Here is a 19962-nt window from a genome sequence, read left to right on the forward strand (position 1 = left end):
GTCCTCATATTGTATTATTTGTTATTATTGCTAATATATCAGTTTAATTTAGATTGATAGAACTATTTTTATTAGAAAGCCTGGCTTACTTGCAGTTATTTGCATTTATGCTTTGTGTTAAAATGCTTGAGCATTTTAAATATTTATTGGATTCTTTATGAGAGGATAATATTGTTTCAGAAATACTTTTGCTGTGAGAGTTTTCCTGTGACTTTTGTAGGAGTGTAGCTTTTGTGAAGATCCTCGCTTTGCTAGAACTGGAGTTTGCATTAGCTGTGATGCAGGCATGTGTAGAGCCTATTTCCATGTCACCTGTGCCCAAAAGGAAGGCCTGCTATCAGAGGCAGCAGCAGAAGAGGTATGTTTATTCCCTCATTAACGACTGGGTGCTGGTAACAGTGTTCAGAAGGCTTCTCATGTCTGCTGTGTCCTGTAGCAGTCATGAAGCATGAGGGAAAGTTTTCACCAGACCACTGATTTATACTTTGGAATAGTAAATGCCTGAGTCTGGTCAGTCTTTAGACTAGAACACTGGAAAGCATATCAAAAGCGTTCTAGTGAGTTCTGACAGATCAACCATACTGCACGGTGTCTTGAAGTGTTGATATTTGGTGTATTTTATACAGAAGAATTCAACTTTCTTAAGGCAATATTGTAGACTTTGGGTATAGTTTTAACTCCCTACCATTTTTCCCAGGCTTACTAACTTTAGATTAAGTAATTATTTGATTAAAAAGTGTATTTTTGGAACTCCTTAAAAATTTAAATTATTTCTAGGACCCAGTGTTTAAAATAGTTTTTATACCAATATAAAATATGCATTTCTAAGTTCTCATCTTTGGAAGTTTCTAGAGATTACATGCAGCATAAGAGTGTAACCTTAACTATGTTAATAGTTTTAATGATCCTTCTTTTATATTTTTTTAAATATGAGATCATTTATATTTACTTTTTATGTGTTTTTTTTTTTAATTAGGTATTTAGCTCATTTACATTTCCAATGCTATACCAAAAGTCCCCCTTACCCACCCACCCCCACTCCCCTACCCTCCCACTCCCCCCCTTTGGCCCTGGCGTTCCCCTGTACCGGGGCACACAAAGTCTGCGTGTCCAATGGGCCTCTCTTTCCAGTGATGGCCGACTAGGCCATCTTTTGATACATATGCAGCTAGAGTCAAGAGCTCAGGGGTACTGGTTAGTTCATAATGTTGTTCCACCTATAGGGTTGAAGATCCCTTTAGCTCCTTGGGTACTTTCTCTAGCTCCTCCATTGGGAGCCCTGTGATCCATCCATTAGCTGACTGTGAGCATCCACTTCTGTGTTTGCTAGGCCCCGGCATAGTCTCACAAGAGACAGCTACATCTGGGTCCTTTCAGTAAAATCTTGCTAGTGTATGCAATGGTGTCAGCATTTGGAAGCTGATTATGGGGTGGATCCCTGGATATGGCAGTCTCTACATGGTCCATCCTTTCATCTCAGCTCCATACTTTGTTTCTGTAACTCCTTCCATGGGTGTTTTGTTCCCACTTCTAAGGAGGGGCATAGTGTCCACACTTCAGTCTTCATTTTTCTTGAGTTTCATGTGTTTAGGAAATTGTATCTTATATCGTGGGTATCCTAGGTTTTGGGCTAGTATCCACTTATCAGTGAGTACATATTGTGTGAGTTCCTTTGTGATTGTGTTACCTCACTCAGGATGATGCTCTCCAGGTCCATCCATTTGGCTAGGAATTTCATAAATTCATTCTTTTTAATAGCTGAGTAGTACTCCATTGTGTAGATGTACCACATTTTCTGTATCCATTCCTCTGTTGAGGGGCATCTGGGTTCTTTCCAGTTTCTGGCTATTATAAATAAGGCTGCTATGAACATAGTGGAGCATGTGTCCTTCTTACCAGTTGGGGCTTCTTCTGGATATATGCCCAGGAGAGGTATTGCTGGATCCTCCGGTAGTACTATGTCCAATTTTCTGAGGAACCGCCAGACTGATTTCCAGAGTGGTTGTACAAGCCTGCAATCCCACCAACAATGGAGGAGTGTTCCTCTTTCTCCACATCCTCGCCAGCATCTGCTGTCACCTGAATTTTTGATCTTAGCCATTCTCACGGGTGTGAGGTGGAATCTCAGGGTTGTTTTGATTTGCATTTCCCTGATGATTAAGGATGTTGAACATTTTTTCAGGTGCTTCTCTGCCATTCGGTATTCCTCAGGTGAGAATTCTTTGTTCAGTTCTGAGCCCCATTTTTTAAGGGGGTTATTTGATTTTCTGAGGTCCACCTTCTTGAGTTCTTTATATATGTTGGATATTAGTCCCCTATCTGATTTAGGATAGGTAAAGATCCTTTCCCAGTCTGTTGGTGGTCTTTTTGTCTTATAGACAGTGTCTTTTGCCTTGCAGAAACTTTGGAGTTTCATTAGGTCCCATTTGTCAATTCTCGATCTTACAGCACAAGCCATTGCTGTTCTGTTCAGGAATTTTTCCCCTGTGCCCATATCTTCAAGGCTTTTCCCCACTTTCTCCTCTATAAGTTTCAGTGTCTCTGGTTTTATGTGAAGTTCCTTGATCCACTTAGATTTGACCTTTGTACAAGGAGATAAGTATGGATCGATTCGCATTCTTCTACATGATAACAACCAGTTGTGCCAGCACCAATTGTTGAAAATGCTGTCTTTCTTCCACTGGATGGTTTTGGCTCCCTTGTCGAAGATCAAGTGACCATAGGTGTGTGGGTTCATTTCTGGGTCTTCAATTCTATTCCATTGGTCCACTTGTCTGTCTCTATACCAGTACCATGCAGTTTTTATCACAATTGCTCTGTAGTAAAGCTTTAGGTCAGGCATGGTGATTCCACCAGAGGTTCTTTTATCCTTGAGAAGAGTTTTTGCTATCCTCGGTTTTTTGTTATTCCAGATGAATTTGCAAATTGCTCCTTCTAATTCGTTGAAGAATTGAGTTGGAATTTTAATGGGGATTGCATTGAATCTGTAGATTGCTTTTGGCAAGATAGCCAATTTTACAATGTTGGTCCTGCCAATCCATGAGCATGGGAGATCTTTCCATCTTCTGAGATCTTCTTTAATTTCTTTCTTCAGGGACTTGAAGTTTTTATCATACAGATCTTTCACTTCCTTCGTTAGAGTCACGCCGAGATATTTTATATTATTTGTGGCTACTGAGAAGGGTGTTGTTTCCCTAATTTCTTTCTCAGCCTGTTTATTCTTTGTGTAGAGAAAGGCCATTGACTTGTTTGAGTTAATTTTATATCCAGCTACTTCACCGAAGCTGTTTATCAGGTTTAGGAGTTCTCTGTTGGAATTTTTAGGGTCACTTATATATACTATCATATCATCTGCAAAAAGTGATATTTTGACTTCCTCTTTTCCAATTTGTATCCCCTTGATCTCCTTTTGTTGTCGAATTGCTCTGGCTAATACTTCAAGTACTATGTTGAAAAGGTAGGGAGAAAGTGGGCAGCCTTGTCTAGTCCCTGATTTTAGTGGGATTGCTTCCAGCTTCTCTCCATTTACTTTGATGTTGGCTACTGGTTTGCTGTAGATTGCTTTTATCATGTTTAGGTATTGGCCTTGAATTCCTGATCTTTCCAGAACTTTTATCATGAATGGGTGTTGGATCTTGTCAAATGCTTTTTCTGCATCTAACGAGATGATCATGTGGTTTTTGTCTTTGAGTTTGTTTATATAATGGATTACATTGATGGATTTTCGTATATTAAACCATCCCTGCATCCCTGGAATAAAACCTACTTGGTCAGGATGGATGATTGCTTTAATGTGTTCTTGGATTCGGTTAGCGAGAATTTTATTAAGAATTTTTGCATCGATGTTCATAAGAGAAATTGGTCTGAAGTTCTCTATCTTTGTTGGATCTTTCTGTGGTTTAGGTATCAGAGTAATAGTGGCTTCATAAAATGAGTTGGGTAGAATACCTTCTACTTCTATCTTGTGAAAAAGTTTGTGCAGAACTGGAGTTAGATCTTCTTTGAAGGTCTGATAGAACTCTGCACTAAACCCGTCTGGTCCTGGGCTTTTTTTGGCTGGGAGACTATTAATAACTGCTTCTATTTCTTTAGGGGATATGGGACTGTTTAGAAGGTCAACTTGATCCTGATTCAACTTTGGTACCTGGTATCTGTCCAGAAATTTGTCCATTTCGTCCAGGTTTTCCAGTTTTGTTGAGTATAGCCTTTTGTAGAAGGATCTGATGGTGTTTTGGATTTCTTCAGGATCTGTTGTTATGTCTCCCTTTTCATTTCTGATTTTGTTAATTAGGATTTTGTCCCTGTGCCCTTTAGTGAGTCTAGCTAAGGGTTTATCTATCTTGTTGATCTTCTCAAAGAACCAACTCCTCGTTTGGTTAATTCTTTGAATAGTTCTTCTTGTTTCCACTTGGTTGATTTCACCCCTGAGTTTGATTATTTCCTGCCGTCTACTCCTCTTGGGTGAATTTACTTCCTTTTTTTCTAGAGCTTTTAGATGTGTTGTCAAGCTGCTAGTATGTGCTCTCTCCCGTTTTTTCTTGAAGGCACTCATAGCTATGAGTTTCCCTCTTAGAAATGCTTTCATTGTGTCCCAAAGGTTTGGGTACGTTGTGGCTTCATTTTCATTAAACTCTAAAAAGTCTTTAATTTCTTTCTTTATTCCTTCCTTGACCAAGGTATCATTGAGAAGAGTGTTGTTCAGTTTCCATGTGAATGTTGGCTTTCTGTTATTTATTTTGTTATTGAAGATCAGCCTTAGTGCATGGTGATCTGATAGGATACATGGGACAATTTCAATATTTTTGAATCTGTTGAGGCCTGTTTTGTGACCTATTATGTGGTCAATTTTGGAGAAGGTACCATGAGGTGCTGAGAAGAAGGTATATCCTTTTGTTTTAGGATAAAATGTTCTGTAGATATCTGTCAGATCCATTTGTTTCATCACTTCTGTTAGTTTCAGTGTGTCCCTGTTTAGTTTCTGTTTCCATGATCTGTCCATTGGTGAAAGTGGTGTGTTGAAGTCTCCCACTATTATCGTGTGAGGCGCAATGTGTGCTTTGAGCTTTACTAAAGTTTCTTTAGTGAATGTGGCTGCTCTTGTATTTGGAGCATAGATATTCAGAATTGAGAGTTCCTCTTGGAGGATTTTACCTTTGATGAGAATGAAGTGTCCCTCCTTGTCTTTTTTGATGACTTTGGGTTGGAAGTCAATCTTATCAGATATTAGGATGGCTACTCCTGCTTGTTTCTTCATACCATTTGCTTGGAAAATTGTTTTCCAGCCTTTCATTCTGAGGTAGTGTCTATCTTTTTCTCTGAGATGAGTTTCCTGTAAGCAGCAAAATGTTGGGTCTTGTTTGTGTAGCCAGTTTGTTAGTCTATGTCTTTTTATTGGCGAGTTGAGACCATTGATGTTAAGAGATATTAAGGAAAAGTAATTGTTGCTTCCTGTTATTTTAGTTGTTAAAGGTGGCATTCTGTTCTTGTGGCTGTCTTCTTTTAGGTTTGTTGAGGGATTACCTTCTTGTTTTTTCTAGGGCGTTGTTCCCGTTCTTGTATTGGTTTTTTTCTGTTATTATCCTTTGAAGGGCTGGATTCGTGGAGAGATAATGCGTGAATTTGGTTTTGTCGTGGAATACTTTGGTTTCTCCCTCTATGATAATTGAGAGTTTGGCTGGGTATAGTAGCCTGGGCTGCAGTTTGTGTTCTCTTAGTGTCTGTATAACATCTGTCCAGGCTCTTCTGGCTTTCATAGTCTCTGGTGAAAAATCTGGTGTAATTCTGATAGGCTTGCCTTTATATGTTACTTGACCTTTTTCCCTTACTGCTTTTAGTATTCTATCTTTATTTAGTGCATTTGATGTTCTGATTATTATGTGTCGGGAGGAATTTCTTTTCTGGTCCAGTCTATTTGGAGTTCTGTAGGCTTCTTGTATGTTCATATGCATCTCATTCTTTAGATTTGGGAAGTTTTCTTCAATAATTTTGTTGAAGATGTTTGCTGGACCTTTGAGTTGAAAATCTTCATTCTCATCCACTCCTATTATCCGTACGTTTGGTCTTCTTATTGTGTCCTGGATTTCCTGGATATTTTGAGTTAGGATCTTTTTGCATTTTCCATTTTCTTTGATTGTTGTGCCGATGTTCTCTATGGAATCTTCTGCACCTGAGATTCTCTCTTCCATCTCTTGTATTCTGTTGCTGATGCTCAAATCTATGGTTCCAGATTTCTTTCCTAGGGTTTCTATCTCTAGTGTTGCCTCGCTTTGAGTTTTCTTTATTGTGTCTACTTCCCTTTTTAGGTCTAGTATGGTTTTGTTCATTTCCATCACCTGTTTGTATGTTTTTTCCTCTTTTTCTGTAAGGACTTCTACCTGTTTGATTGTGTTTTCCTGTTTTTCTTTAAGGACTTGTAACTCTTTAGCAGTGTTCTCCTGTATTTCTTTAAGTGATTTATTAAAGTCCTTCTTGATGTCCTCTACCATCATCATGAGATATGCTTTTAAATCTAGGTCTAGGTTCTCAGGTGTGTTGGGGTTCCCTGGACTGGGCGAAGTGGGTGTGCTGGGTTCTGGTGATGGTGAGTGGTCTTGGTTCCTGTTAGTAAGATTCCTCCGTTTACCTTTCGCCATCTGGTAATCTCTGGAGTTAGTAGTTATAGTTGACTCTGTTTAGAGATTGTTCTTCTGGTGATTCTGTTACCGTCTATCAGCAGACCTGGGAGACAGATTCTCTCCTCTGAGTTTCAGTGCTCAGAGCACTCTCTGCTGGCAAGCTCTCTTACAGGGAAGGTGCGCAGATATCTTGTATTTGGACCTCCTCCTGGCCGAAGAAGAAGGCCCAAAACAGGACCTTTCTCAGACAGTGTGTTGCTTTGGCAGTTCCCAGGTGGTACAGACTCTCACCTAAGCAGACTAAATTCCTAAGTTCCTTGGAGTCCCGGGACCAAGATGGCGACCGCTGCTGCTGTGGCTTAGGCCGCCTCCCCAGCCGGGCGGGCACCTGTCCTCCGGTCCGGAAGGTGGCCGGCTGTCCCCGGCCCACACAGGGTGCTGCCTCAGCGCCTCTGTGCTTCTGCCTGTTCCAGAAGCTGTCAGGTTCTCTGGCGCACCCTCTCACCTGTTCAGACTAATTTCCTAAGTTCGGCGGGTCTCGGACCAAGATGGCGACCGCTGCTGCTGTGGCTTAGGCCGCCTCCCCAGCCGGGCGGGCACCTGTCCTCCGGTCCGGAAGGTGGCCGGCTGTCCCCGGCCCACACAGGGTGCTGCCTCAGCGCCTCTGTGCTTCTGCCTGTTCCAGAAGCTGTCAGGTTCTCTGGCGCACCCTCTCACCTGTTCAGACTAATTTCCTAAGTTCGGTGGGTCCCGGACCAAGATGGCGACCGCTGCTGCTGTGGCTTAGGCCGCCTCCCCAGCCGGGTGGGCACCTGTCCTCCGGTCCGGAAGGTGGCCGGCTGTCCCCGGCCCACACAGGGTGCTGCCTCAGCGCCTCTGTGCTTCCGCCTGTTCCAGAAGCTGTCAGGTTCTCTGGCGCACCCTCTCACCTGTTCAGACTAATTTCCTAAGTTCGGCGGGTCCCGGACCAAGTTTTTTTATGTGTTTTTTATTAGATATTTTCTTTATATACATTTCAAATGTCAAATGCTATCCCGAAAGTTCCCTATATCCTCCCCTCGCACTGCTCCCCTACACACCCACTCCTGCTTCTTGGCCCTGGCATTCCCCTTTACTGGAGCATATAAAGTTTGCAATACCAAGGAGGCTGTCTTCCCTGTGATGGTCATCTTCTGCTACATATGCAGCTAGAGACATGAACTCTGGGGGGTACTGGTTAGTTCATATTGTTGTTCCACCTATAGGGTTGCAGACCTCTTCAGCTCCTTGGGTGCTTTCTCTAGCTTCTCCATTGGGGCGCCTGTGTTCCATCTTATAGATGACTGTGAGCATCCACTTCTGTATTTGCCAGACACTGGCATAGCCTCATACAAGACAGCTATAACAGGGTCCCTTCATCAAAATCTTGCTGGCATATGCAATAGTGTCTGGGTTTGGTGGCTGATTATGGGATGGATCCCCGGGTGGGGTAGTCTCTGGATAGTCCATCCTTTCCTCTTAGCTCCAAACTTTGTCTCTGTAACTCCTTTCATGGTTATTTTGTTTCCTATTCTAAGGAGGAATGAAATATCCACCCATTGGTCTTCCCTCTTCTTGATTTTCTTGTGTTTTGCAAATTGTATCTTGGGTGTTCTATGTTTCTGGGCTAATATTCACTTGTCAATGAGTGCATATCTCATGACTAATTTGTGATTGAGTTACCTCACTAAGGATGATATCCTCCAGATACATCCATTTGTCCAAGAATTTCATAAATTCATTGTTTTTAATTGCTGAGTAGTATTCCATTATGTAAATGTACCACAGTTTCTGTATCCATTCTTCTGTTGAGGGACATCTAGGTTCTTTCCAGTTTCTGGCTATTATAAATAAGGCTGCTATGAACATAGTGGAGCATGTGTTCTTATTACCAGTTGGAACAACTTCTCTGTATATGACCAGAAGAGGTATTGCTGGATTTTCTGGTAGTATGATGTCCAATTTTCTGAGGAACCTCCAGACTGACTTCCAGAGTGGTTGTACAAGCTTGCAATCCCACCAGCAATGGAGGAGTGTTCCTCTTTTTCCACATCCTCGCCAGCATCTGCTGTCACCTGAATTTTGATCTTAGCCATTCTGACTGGTGTGAGGTGGAATCTCAGGGTTGTTTTGATTTGCATTTCCCTGATGATTAAGGATGTTGAACATTTTTTCAGGTGCTTCTCAGCCATTCCGTATTCCTCAGTTGAGAATTCTTTGTTTAGCTCTGTACCCAATTTTTAATGGGGTTATTTGAATTTCTTGAGTCCAGCTTCTTGAGCTCTTTGTATATATTGGATATTAGTCCCCTATCTGATTTAGGATTGGTAAAAATCCTTTTGGAATATGTTGGTGGTCTTTTTGTCTTATTGACGGTGTCTTTTGCCTTACAGAAGCTTTGCAATTTTATTAGGTCCCATTTGTCAATTCTTGATCTTACAGCATAAGCCATTGCTGTTCTGTTTAGGAATTTTTCCCCTGTGCCCATATCTTCGAGGCGTTTCCCCACTTCCTCCTCTATTAATTTCAGTGTCTCTGTTTTTTTGTGGAGGTCTTTGATTCACTTAGACTTGAGCTTTGTGCAAGGAGATAAGAATGAATCAATTCCCATTCTTCTACATGATAACTGCCAGTTGTGCCAGCCCCATTTGTTGAAAATGCTGTCTTTTTTCCACTGGATGGTTTCATCTCCCTTGTCAAAGATCAAGTGACCATAGGTGTGTAGATTCATTTCTGGGTCTTCAATTCTATTCCATTGATCTACCTGTCTGTCACTGTACCAGTACCGTGCAGTGTTTATCACAATTGCTCTGTAGTACAGCTTAATATCAGGCATGGTGATTCTACCAGAGGTTCTTTTATTGTTGAGAATAGTTTTAATATCCTAGGTTTTTTATTACTCCAGATGAATTTGCACATTTCCCTTTCTATCTCCATGAAGAATTGATTTGGAATTTTGATGGGGATTGCATTAAATCTGTAGATTGCTTTTGGCAGTATAGCCATTTTGACTATATTAATCCTGCAAACCCATGAGCATGAGAGATCTTTCCATCTTCTGATCTTCTTCAATTTCTTTCTTCAGAGACTGGAAGTTCTTATAATACAGATCTTTCACTTCCTTAGTTAGAGTCACACCAAGGTATTTTATATTGTTTGTGACTATTGTGAAGGTTGGTGTTTTCCTAATTTCTTTCTCAGTCTGTTTATCCTTTGTATAGAGAAAGGCCATTCATTTGTTTGAGTTAATTTTATTTCCTGCTACTGCACTGAAGCTGTTTATCAGGTATAGGAGTTCTCTGTTGGAATTTTTGGGGTCACTTATATATACTATCATCTGCAAAATAGTGATATTTTTACTTCTTCCTTTCCAATTGGTATCCCCTTGATGTCCTTTTCTTGTCGAATTGCTCTGGCTAGGACTTCAAGTACTATATTGAATAGGTAGGGAGAAAATGGGCAGCCTTGTCTAGTCCCTGATTTTAGTCAGATTGCTTCGAGTTTCTCTCCATTTAATTTGATGTGGGCTACTAGTTTGCAGTATATTGCTTTTATTATGTTTAGGTGTGGCCCTTGAATTCCTGATCTTTCCATGACTTTTATCATGAAGGGGTGTTGGATTTTGTCAAATGCTTTCTCAGCATCTTAACGAGATGATCATGTGGTTTTTGTCTTTGTCTTTGTTTATATAGTGGATTACGTTGATGATTTCTGTATATTAAACCATCCCTGCATCCCTGGAATGAAAGCTACTTGGTCAGGATGTATGATTGTTTTGATGTGTTCTTGGATTCAGTTAGTGAGAATTTTATTGAGTATTTTTGCACCGATATTCATAAGAGAAATTGGTCTGAAGTTCTCTATCTTTGTTGGGTCTTTTTGTGGTTTAGGTATCAGAGTAATTGTGGTTTCATAGAATGAGTTGGGTAGAGTACATTCTGCTTCTATTTTCTGGAATAGTTTGTGCAGACCTGGAATTATATCTTCTTTGAAGGTCTGGTAGAACTCTGCACTAAACCCATTTGGTCCTGAGCTTTTTTTGGTTTGGAGACTATTAATAACTGCTTCTATTTCTTTAGGTGATATAGGACTGTTTAGACCATTAACCTGATCCTGATTTAACTTTGGTACCTGGTATCTGTCTAGGAAGTTGTCCATTTCATCCAGGTTTTCTAGTTTTGTTGAGTATAGCCTTTTGTAGTAGGGTCTGATGATGATTTGGATTTCCTCAGGTTCTGTTGTTATGTCTCCTTTTTTGTTTTTTATTTTGTTAATTAGGACACTGTCCCTGTGCCCTCTAGTTAGTCTGGCTAAGGGTTTATCTATCTTGTTGATTTTCTCAAAGAACCAGCTCCTGGTTTGGTTGATTCTTTGAATAGTTCTTTTGGTTTAACTTGGTTGATTTCATCCCTGAGTTTGATTATTAACTCCCTTCTACTCCTCTTGGGTGAATTTGCTTCCTCTAGTTCTAGAGCTTCTAGGTGTGCTGTCAGGCTGCTAGTGTGTGCTCTCTCTAGTTTCTTTTTGGAGCTACTCAGGGCTATGAATTTTCCTCTTAGGACTGCCTGCATGTATCCCATAAGTTTGGGTATGTTGTGGCTTCATTTTCATTAAATTCTAAAAAGTCTTTAATTTCTTTCTTTATTTCATCCTTGACCAAGGAATCATTGAGTAGAGTGTTGTTCAGTTTCCACATGAATGTTGGCTTTCTGTTATTTATGTTGTTATTGAAGATCAGCCTTAGTCCATGGTGATCTGATAGGATGCATGGGATAATTTCAATATTTTTGTATTTATGGAGGCCTGATTTGTGACCAATTATATGGTCAATTTTGGAGGAGGTACCATGTGGCGCTGAGAGGAAGGTATATCCTTTAGTTTTAGGGTAAAATGTTCTGTAGATATCTATTAAATCCATTTGTTTCATAACTTCTGTTAGTGCCCATGTTTGTCTGTTTAGTTACTGTTTCCAGGATCTGTTCATTGCTGAGAGTGGGGTGTTGATGTCCCCCACTATTATTGTGTGTGGTGCAATGTTTACTTTGAGCTTCATTGAAGTTTCTTTAATGAATGTGGCTGCCCTTGTTTTTGGAGCGTATATATTCAGAATTGAGAAGTGATCTTGGTAGATTTTACCTTTGATGAGTATGAAGTGCCCCTCCTTGTTGTTTTTGATAACTTTGGGTTGGAAGACAGTTTTATTTGATATTAGAATGGCTAATCCAGCTTGTTTTTCTGGACCATTTGCTTTGAAAATTGTTTTCCAGCCTTTCACTCTGAGGTACTGTCTGTCCTTTTCCCTGAAGTGTGTTTCCTGTAAGTAACAAAATGTTGGTCCTGCTTGTGTAGCCAATCTGTTAGTCTATGTCTTTTTATTGGGGAATTGAGTCCATTGATGTTAAGAGAAATTAAAGAAAAGTAATTGTTGCTTCCTGTTATTTTTGTTGTTAAAGTTGGGATTCTGTTCTTGCGGCTATCTTCTTTTAGGCTTGTTGAAGGATTACTTACTTGATTTTTCCAGGGTGTCATTTCCGTCCTTGAATTGGTGTTTTCCCTTTATTATTCTTTGAAGGGCTGGATTCCTGGAAAGATATTGTGTGAATTTGATTTTATCCTGGAATACTTTGTTTTCTCCATCTATGATAATTGAGTTTTGCTGGGTATAGTAGCCTGGGCTGGCATTTGTGTTCTCTTAGGATCTGCATAACATCTGTCCAGGATTTTCTGGCTTTCATAGTCTCTGGTGAGAAGTCTGGTGTAATTCTAATAGGCCTGCCTTTATATGTCACTTGACCTTTTTCCCTTACTGCTTTTAATATTCTATCTTTATTTAGTTCATTTGTTGTTCTGATTATTATGTGTTGGGAGGAATTTCTTTTCTGGTCCAGTCTATTTGGAGTTCTGTAGGCTTCTTGTATGATCATGGGCATCTCTTTCTTTAGATTTGGCAAGTTTTCTTCAATAATTTTGTTGAAGATATTTGCTGGCCCTTTAAGGTGAAAATCTTTATTCTCATCTACTCTTATTATCCATAAATTTGGTTTTCTCATTGTGTACTAGATTTCCTGGATGTTTTGATAGGATCTTTTTGTATTTTGCATTTTCTTTGATTGTTGTGCCCATGTTCTCTATAGAATCTTCTGCACCTGACATTCTCTCTTCCATCTCTTGTATTCTGTTGCTGAATCTTGCATCTATAGTTCCAGATTGCTTTCTTAGGGTTTCTATCTCCAGTGTTGTCTCACTTTGGGTTTTCTTTATTGTTTCTACTTCCCTTTTTAGTTCTTGGATGGTTGTGTTCAATTCCATCACCTGTTTGGTTGTGTTTTCCTGTATTTCTTTAAGGACTTCTACCTCTTTAGTGTGTTCTCCTGTATTTCTTTGAGTTATTATATGAGATGTGCTTTTAAATCCAGGTCTAGCTTTTCGGGTGTGTTGGGGTGCCCTGGACTGGCTGAGGTGGGAGTGCTGGCTTCTGATGATGGTGAGTGGTCTTGGATTTTGTTAGTAAGATTCTTGCATTTGCCTTTTGCCATCTGGTAATCTCAGGAGTTAGTTGTTATAGTTATCTCTGGTTGGAGCTTGTTCCTCTCGTGATTCTGTTAGCCTCTATCAGGAGTCTAGCTCTCGCCTGAGTTTCAGTGGTCAGAGTACCCTCTGCAGGCAAGCTCTCCTCTTGCAGGGAAGGTGCACAGATATCTGGCGTTCAGACCTGCCTCCTGGCTGAAGATGAAGTCCTGAAACAGGGCCTGTCCCAGAAGATGTGCTGCCTCTGCAGTCTGCATGCTCACCTGCACAGACTGGTCTCCAAGGGACACAGGACACAAGATGGCTCTCTCACCTGCTCTGGTGGTCAGAGCCCTCCCAGGCACATCTCTCCCTTGGCGGGGAACTTGCCTGGATATCTGGAGCCCGAAACAGGGTCTGTCCCAGAAGGTGTTTTGCTTCTACCTGTCCCAGAAGCTGTGTAGCTTCTGTAGTCTGCACACTCACCAGTGCAGACTAGTCTCTGAGGGACCCGGGACGCAAGATGGCTCCCTCACCTGCTCTGGCAGAGCCTTCCCGGGTGGACACCTCTCCTCTTGGGAAGGTGCCCGGGTATCTGGAGCCGGAAATGGGGTCTGTCCCAGAGGCTGTGTTGCTTCTGCCTGTCCCAGAAGCTGTGTCGCTTCTGCAGTCCGCTTGCTCATCCTTAGCAGTCAGTGAACTGACCTGTGCAGACTCATCTCTGAGAGATCTGGGACCCCAGATGCCCTCCTTTTATGTTATGAAGGTAGATAAAGTTGCAAAAATATAAACAGCCTTTCTCATAAAATTTGTTGCCTAATGCTATAGTAGTTATTTTGATTAAAAATATGTATTTGCTTAATACGTTTAAGTTAAGTTGGGAAGTATTTAAGAGTATTCTAAGTTTTAATTCATGTGATACATTTCTAAAAGTATGACTCTTAAATTTTTTGGCATTCACAATAATTTTTAAAGGATTTTAAAGAGTCTTAAGACCAAGTGTAATTAATTCCTTAAGTGATTTTTGAGGAGAGATAATTATCTATTCAGTAAACTTTTACTGTGCATTCATGATGCTTTCTGATAGCATGTAAGCTATTTTATTTGTTACATAAAATTTTATTTTCTCATAAAAACATTTATTATGCTTTTATCTTAGCTAGAAAATAAGTAATCTAATGAAAAAAATTACAAAAAAATTCTTGAAGATATATTTATTTTAACTTTAATAGATCTTCAATAGAAAGGGTATATTTTGACCTTTATTAGTTTGTTCTACCTTTTGATGCTGAGGAATTGTGCTTTGTGTTAATGCTGGAAGAACACTGAACATTTTCACAGCTTCTGGCAGACACAGAAGTATGACTGAAGCATAGGCCTAGGTGGATTATCAAAACCAACATGCTAGGTAATAGGTAGATGTGCAGAAGGGCAGTGCAATAGGTCTAATAGGGCTGCACAGCTCATGGGAAACCAGGGGATCTAAGTTCAGCTCAGTTAACTGAACTTCATTTTCAGGATGTTTCTGTTGTAGAGACTTTCTTTCAGGTTTATGTTTGAGAGGTTTTCCTTTTATATTAAGATAGTTTGGGTTACTTTGCATACTCACAATACATGTTCCTTTTGAAGAAGACAAAAAACCTCTTTGTTAGGTAGTTAAGTAAAGATCTGCCAAATAGCAAGGGTACAGTGGGATGCATGATTTGGAAACTGCTTCTCCTTATCAGAAGGCATGGAGATTAATACAAAACCAAACATAATCACTATGCAGTCACTATGTTTAAGAGCTAATTTGGGGAAAATGTATAGCACAACTTGAAGTAATAAAGATGTCAAACTTGGAGTTTAAGTTTCTTCCTGCCTTGTTGCTTTCTTTTATCAATTAGGTAGATACTCCTGACCCCACCTGGCCTACTCTAGAGGTTTTGTTTTTGTGGGTGGGTTTCTTCTTTCATTTTGGTTTTTGTATTATATTAAAGCACGTTTATACTGGTTTCTAGTTGTTATAAACACTTAATAGAATTGGAACTCTTTTTTTGTGATATTTTTCCTATTTGATCATTATTATAATTCCAGGTGGTATGGAATTCACTGTACAGGCCAGGTTAGTCTCAAATTCACCATCCTTTTGTCTCAGCCTTCTTAGTGCTACTAAAGATGCATGTCAGTGAAGCCAGTGAGAATTGGACATTTATAAAGGACTCCTTACAGAATTTCAAAACTTTGCATGAGTTGTTAGGATGTTAGTGAGATTTGCTTTTGATAATATTTATTCTGTTAAAATGGAGGTGTTATTTATCCCGTTTGTACACATGTACATTGGATACATATAAGATCCCCCAATACACACTGCCTGACTGGGTCTCATTGTGTAGCCAGTGGTAGCCCCAGTGATCCTTTTGTTCACCTCTCCGAGTGCTAAGATTACAAGCATGTGTGGCCACACCCACCTTAGATTTTTGAAATTAAGAAGCATTTCAAATTAAAGCATATTTATTTCCTTCTGCTTTAGTTTTACGTTCTCTTTAGGTTTCCTATAAAGCGCTTTTTTCTTGTTTAAACTTGTTTATCAAGTTGGATGTCATACTTTTATAGAGCTACTTTATGAAGATAGTAAAAGAAAGCCTGAAAAGTAGAATTAAACACCTCAGTTTAATCCAGTGATATTTATCATATATTTAAACTTTTTATATAGCCTTGGAATATATTGCTTTCCACATTGGTGAAGCTTTGTTAGAGGTGTGCCTGGGTATTTTGTACTTTATAAAAATATTTCAAATTATAAGAATAGCCAAATTGCCATGTTTTAAACATAACATGTGTTTTTCAAAGATGTTAAAATAAACTACAGCACAGAAATTTATGTTATGTTTCATATTATGTTTTAAAGTTGCTTTTTGTTTTCTTTTTATTGGATATTTTCTTTATTTATATTTCAAAAGTTATCACCTTTCCCTGCCCCCTGAAGTTTCTTATTCCATCCCTCCTCCCCCTGCTTCTATGAGAGTGTTTCCCAATCCACCCACCCACCCATTCCGACATTTCTGCCCTCCCATTTCCCTACACTGGGCCATCGAGCCTTCACAGGACCGAGGACCTCTCCTCCCGTTGATGCCTAACAAAGCCATCCTCTGCTACATATATGGCTGGAGCCATGGGACCCTCCATGTGTACTCCTTGGTTGGTGGTTTAGTCCCTGGGAGCTCTGGGGGGTCTGGTTGGTTGATATTGTTCTTTCTATGGGGTTGCAAACCCCTTCAGCTCCTTCAGTCCTTTCTCTAGCTCTTCCATTGGGGACCCTTCGATCAGTCCAATGGATGGCTGTAAGCATCTGCCTCGGTATTTGTCAGTCACTGGCAGAGCCTCTCAGGAAACAGCCATATCAGGCTCCTTTCAGCAAGCATTTCTTGGCATCCACGATAGTGTCTGCATTTGTTGACTTTATCTTACTAAACCTATAGTAATTTTTTGTTGATTAAAATGTCATTTTGGTAGTATTGAACAGTATTATAATATTTAGAAAATAGTCTCTAAAATGTATAAAATTATTTGTAGATCTATTGATTTTAATACATATATTTATTACTCTATTGAGAATTTTGTACATTGTATTTTAATCTTATTTGGTATTTTTTGTTTCCAATAGATAGGGAACAGGTACATTTTCTTTTTTCGGTTATTATATGGAGGCTGTAGATTAAACTGCCAGTTGATGCATTAGCTAGAGGAATGACAAAGTTTCCTCCCAGACTTGCATAGGAGTTCACAAAAAACTGTGTTGCTCCAAAAAGCTACACTTACTAATTTAATAAAAACTGAAAGGAAGACATTTAGGAAGAATCATTGAATTTCTAGGTGAATATGCAAAAGATAGGACAATTTTAAATAATCTTAGTTTATGTTATGAGTGGTCTGCCACTACCCTGCCCCCTACACTAGGGTATAGGATCCTCACTTCTACAAATTTCTACCTTTAGATAGAGAATGGAAGCTCTGATAAGATCACTTTCTCCTTCCACTGACTCTTTGTCTTTAGTGTAAGTTAACGAAAGGAAAAAGTCAGGTTGTCCCGTGTCTCAGGTCCTTTAGCAGCTTCAGGATAGACCTCTTCATTCTCAGACATTATGTTCCTGGGCCTCACTTTTTAGGGAGTTAAATTTAAGAAATCACAACATTAATCATGTTATTAGTATTTTTAATCATTAGTAGTTGCATTAAAGTAGATTACCTGTCTAAGTTCTAAGTAGTCTTAAGTTTAATTTGCTATGTAAGTAAAGAAAACAGTGGTCTTTATTGGGAAAAAAGGTATTGTGATGGATAACAATGTTATCATTTTTCTTAAATCAGCTCCAAAATGGTTATAGTGCTATATAGAACCTTAAGGAAATTTTATGTATATCCTACTTGATATTTTTTAATCTCTTTCTCCCCCCCCAATTCCAGTCTTCTAGATACACATTTCTTACTTAACTTTTAAAATTAGTAGGTAAGTAGTAATTAAGATTATCTTAGTGCTAGGGAGATGGCTCAGATTGTAAGGTGTTTGACATGGAAGTTGAAGAACTTGAGTTTAGATTGCCAGTACCCATGAGAGAAGCACGTGGCTCTAATGCTAACACTGAGGGAGTGGCCAGCTAGTCTTATTACCCAATTGGTGATCAGTAGGACCCATGAAAAACCCTTTCTAAACAATAGAAGCAAAAAGGCAGAGGTGCCTTCTGCAAACCAATATAGAACACATATTCACTGTAGTTTTTGATAATTTTGTAAGTAAATAACCTTTTTAGGTTAAGTGTATATAGGTTAAATGCATGTCACTTCTTTTTTTTTTTAATAGAGATTATATTATTTTGTAATATTTTTTAGGTTTTATGTCTATATAAATTGGTGTCTAGCTCTTCAATTTTTTTAATTGTATGCAGTGCTATGTCCTTTAATATCTGTATCATAATACAGAATTACTTCATGGGTTTTAAAAAATCTTAAGTGCAGATTAGAATTTCAAGATTATTTCCTTTTTGATTTTGTTTCAAGTCTTCCTGCCTGTTAGTATCATTTCTATACCTTAACAAGCCTAAAGAATAAATGCCAGATATTTCTTAATAACTATAGTAGTACAAATTAATTTTTGTTCTATTTAAAGAAATTATTTGTGTCTTGACTAGGATTGAGGTTGGTTTTTACCCTACTGTTTGTTAAAGTTGTTTCCTCACAGTGACCCTTCCTGTTCACCCCCACTTGTCTTCTCTCAAATCCATGGCTGTTCTTTCTTTCACTGGGGACTGCGTGTGTTTGTATATTATTAAATATATAAACAGCCTGCTCTGCTCAGTCAGTATAAGGTGACTAATATGTATATTGTTTCAGGGCTCAGTCAGTATAAGGTGAGTTATATGTATTTATATGTATTTCAGGGCTGAGCACTTGGTGCTCTTGACCACAGAAGACTATTTTTCCTGCTCTCGGCATTTCTTGATTGCCTTAATTGTTCTTTGTTGAGGGTTGAGGTCCCATGAGGTTTCTCCCTTCCACCTAGGCATGGGAACAAGTTGTGGTCATTGTTGTTTAGGTCTTATTTAGGCAACAGTTTTGATGAGACTTGTTGGGTATAACTTCCCTGGCATTTCTTGGAGATGAAATCTTATAGGAAAATTTCCTATTTTTACAGTGTTTCTACTCCCTCTTAAATTTTCTGTCTGTGAGCCTAAGGTACAGGAGTTGTGTTGCACGTGCATTACTTGGGGCTCAGCATCACATGGTTACTTGTTCTCTGCATTTCTATTGCTTGTGGTTTTCTGTAATGATCTGTGGTCTAATCTAAGATGGACACAATGAAAGCATTTCTAAGAGGGAAACTCATAGCTCTGAGTGCCTCCAAAAAGAAACTGGAGAGAGCACACACTAGCAACTTGACAACACATCTAAAAGCTCTAGAAAAAAGGAAGAAAATTCACCCAAAAGGAGTAGATGGCAGGAAATAATCAAACTCCTGGGTGAAATCAACCAAGTGGAAACAAGAAGAACTATTCAAAGAATGAACCAAACGAGGAGTTGGTTCTTTGAGAAAATCAACTAGATAGATAAACCCTTAGCTAGACTCACTAAAGGGCACAGGGACAACATCCTAATTAACAAAATCAGAAATGAAAAGGGAGACATAACAACAGATCCTGAAGAAATCCAAAACACCATCAGATCCTTCTATAAAAGGCTATACTCAACAAAACTGGAAAACCTGGACAAAATGGACAAATTTCTAGACAGATACCAAGTACCAAAGTTAAATCAGGATCAAGTTAACGATCTAAACAGTCCCATATCCCCTAAAGAAATAGAAGCAGTCATTAATAGTCTCCCAGGCAAAAAAAGCCCTTGACCAGATGGGTTTAGTGCAGAGTTCTACCAGACCTTCAAAGAAGATCTAATTCCAGTTCTGCACAAACTATTCCACAAAATAGAAGTAGAAGGAACTCTACCCAACTCATTCTATGAAGCCACAATTACTCTGATACCTAAACCACAGAAAGACCAACAAAGATAGAGAACTTCAGACCAATTTCTCTTATGAATATCGATGCAAAAATCCTCAATAAAATTCTCGCTAACCGAATCCAAGAACACATTAAAGCAATCATCCATCCTGACCAAGTAAGTTTTATTCCAGGGATGCAGGGATGGTTTAATATCTGGAAATCCATCAACGTAATCCATTATATAAACAAACTCAAAGACAAAAACCACATGATCATCTCCTTAGATGCGGAAAAAGCATTCGACAAGATCCAACACCCACTCATGATAAAAGTCTTGGAAAGATCAGGAA

At 39.2% G+C, this 19962-nt stretch overlaps 1 protein-coding gene across 20 annotated transcripts in view; it reads left to right on the forward strand.

The window, feature by feature from the left end:
• Positions 1–19962, forward strand: part of Phf14 (PHD finger protein 14) — a 192432-nt gene that overhangs the window by 54707 nt on the left and 117763 nt on the right. For all 20 annotated transcript variants that reach the window (XR_003956264.1, XR_001785183.2, XR_003956260.1 and 17 more), the window contains one exon: positions 221–358. Coding sequence is in view for 14 of the 20 variants with exons in the window: in XM_006505197.4 (XP_006505260.1) it covers positions 221–358 (138 nt within the window). In the remaining 6 variants the exon portion in view is untranslated. The remainder of the gene's footprint in view (positions 1–220; positions 359–19962) is intronic.

This window comes from Mus musculus, chromosome 6 (assembly GCF_000001635.26).
Source record: "Mus musculus strain C57BL/6J chromosome 6, GRCm38.p6 C57BL/6J".
NCBI classification, from domain to species: domain Eukaryota; kingdom Metazoa; phylum Chordata; class Mammalia; order Rodentia; family Muridae; genus Mus; species Mus musculus.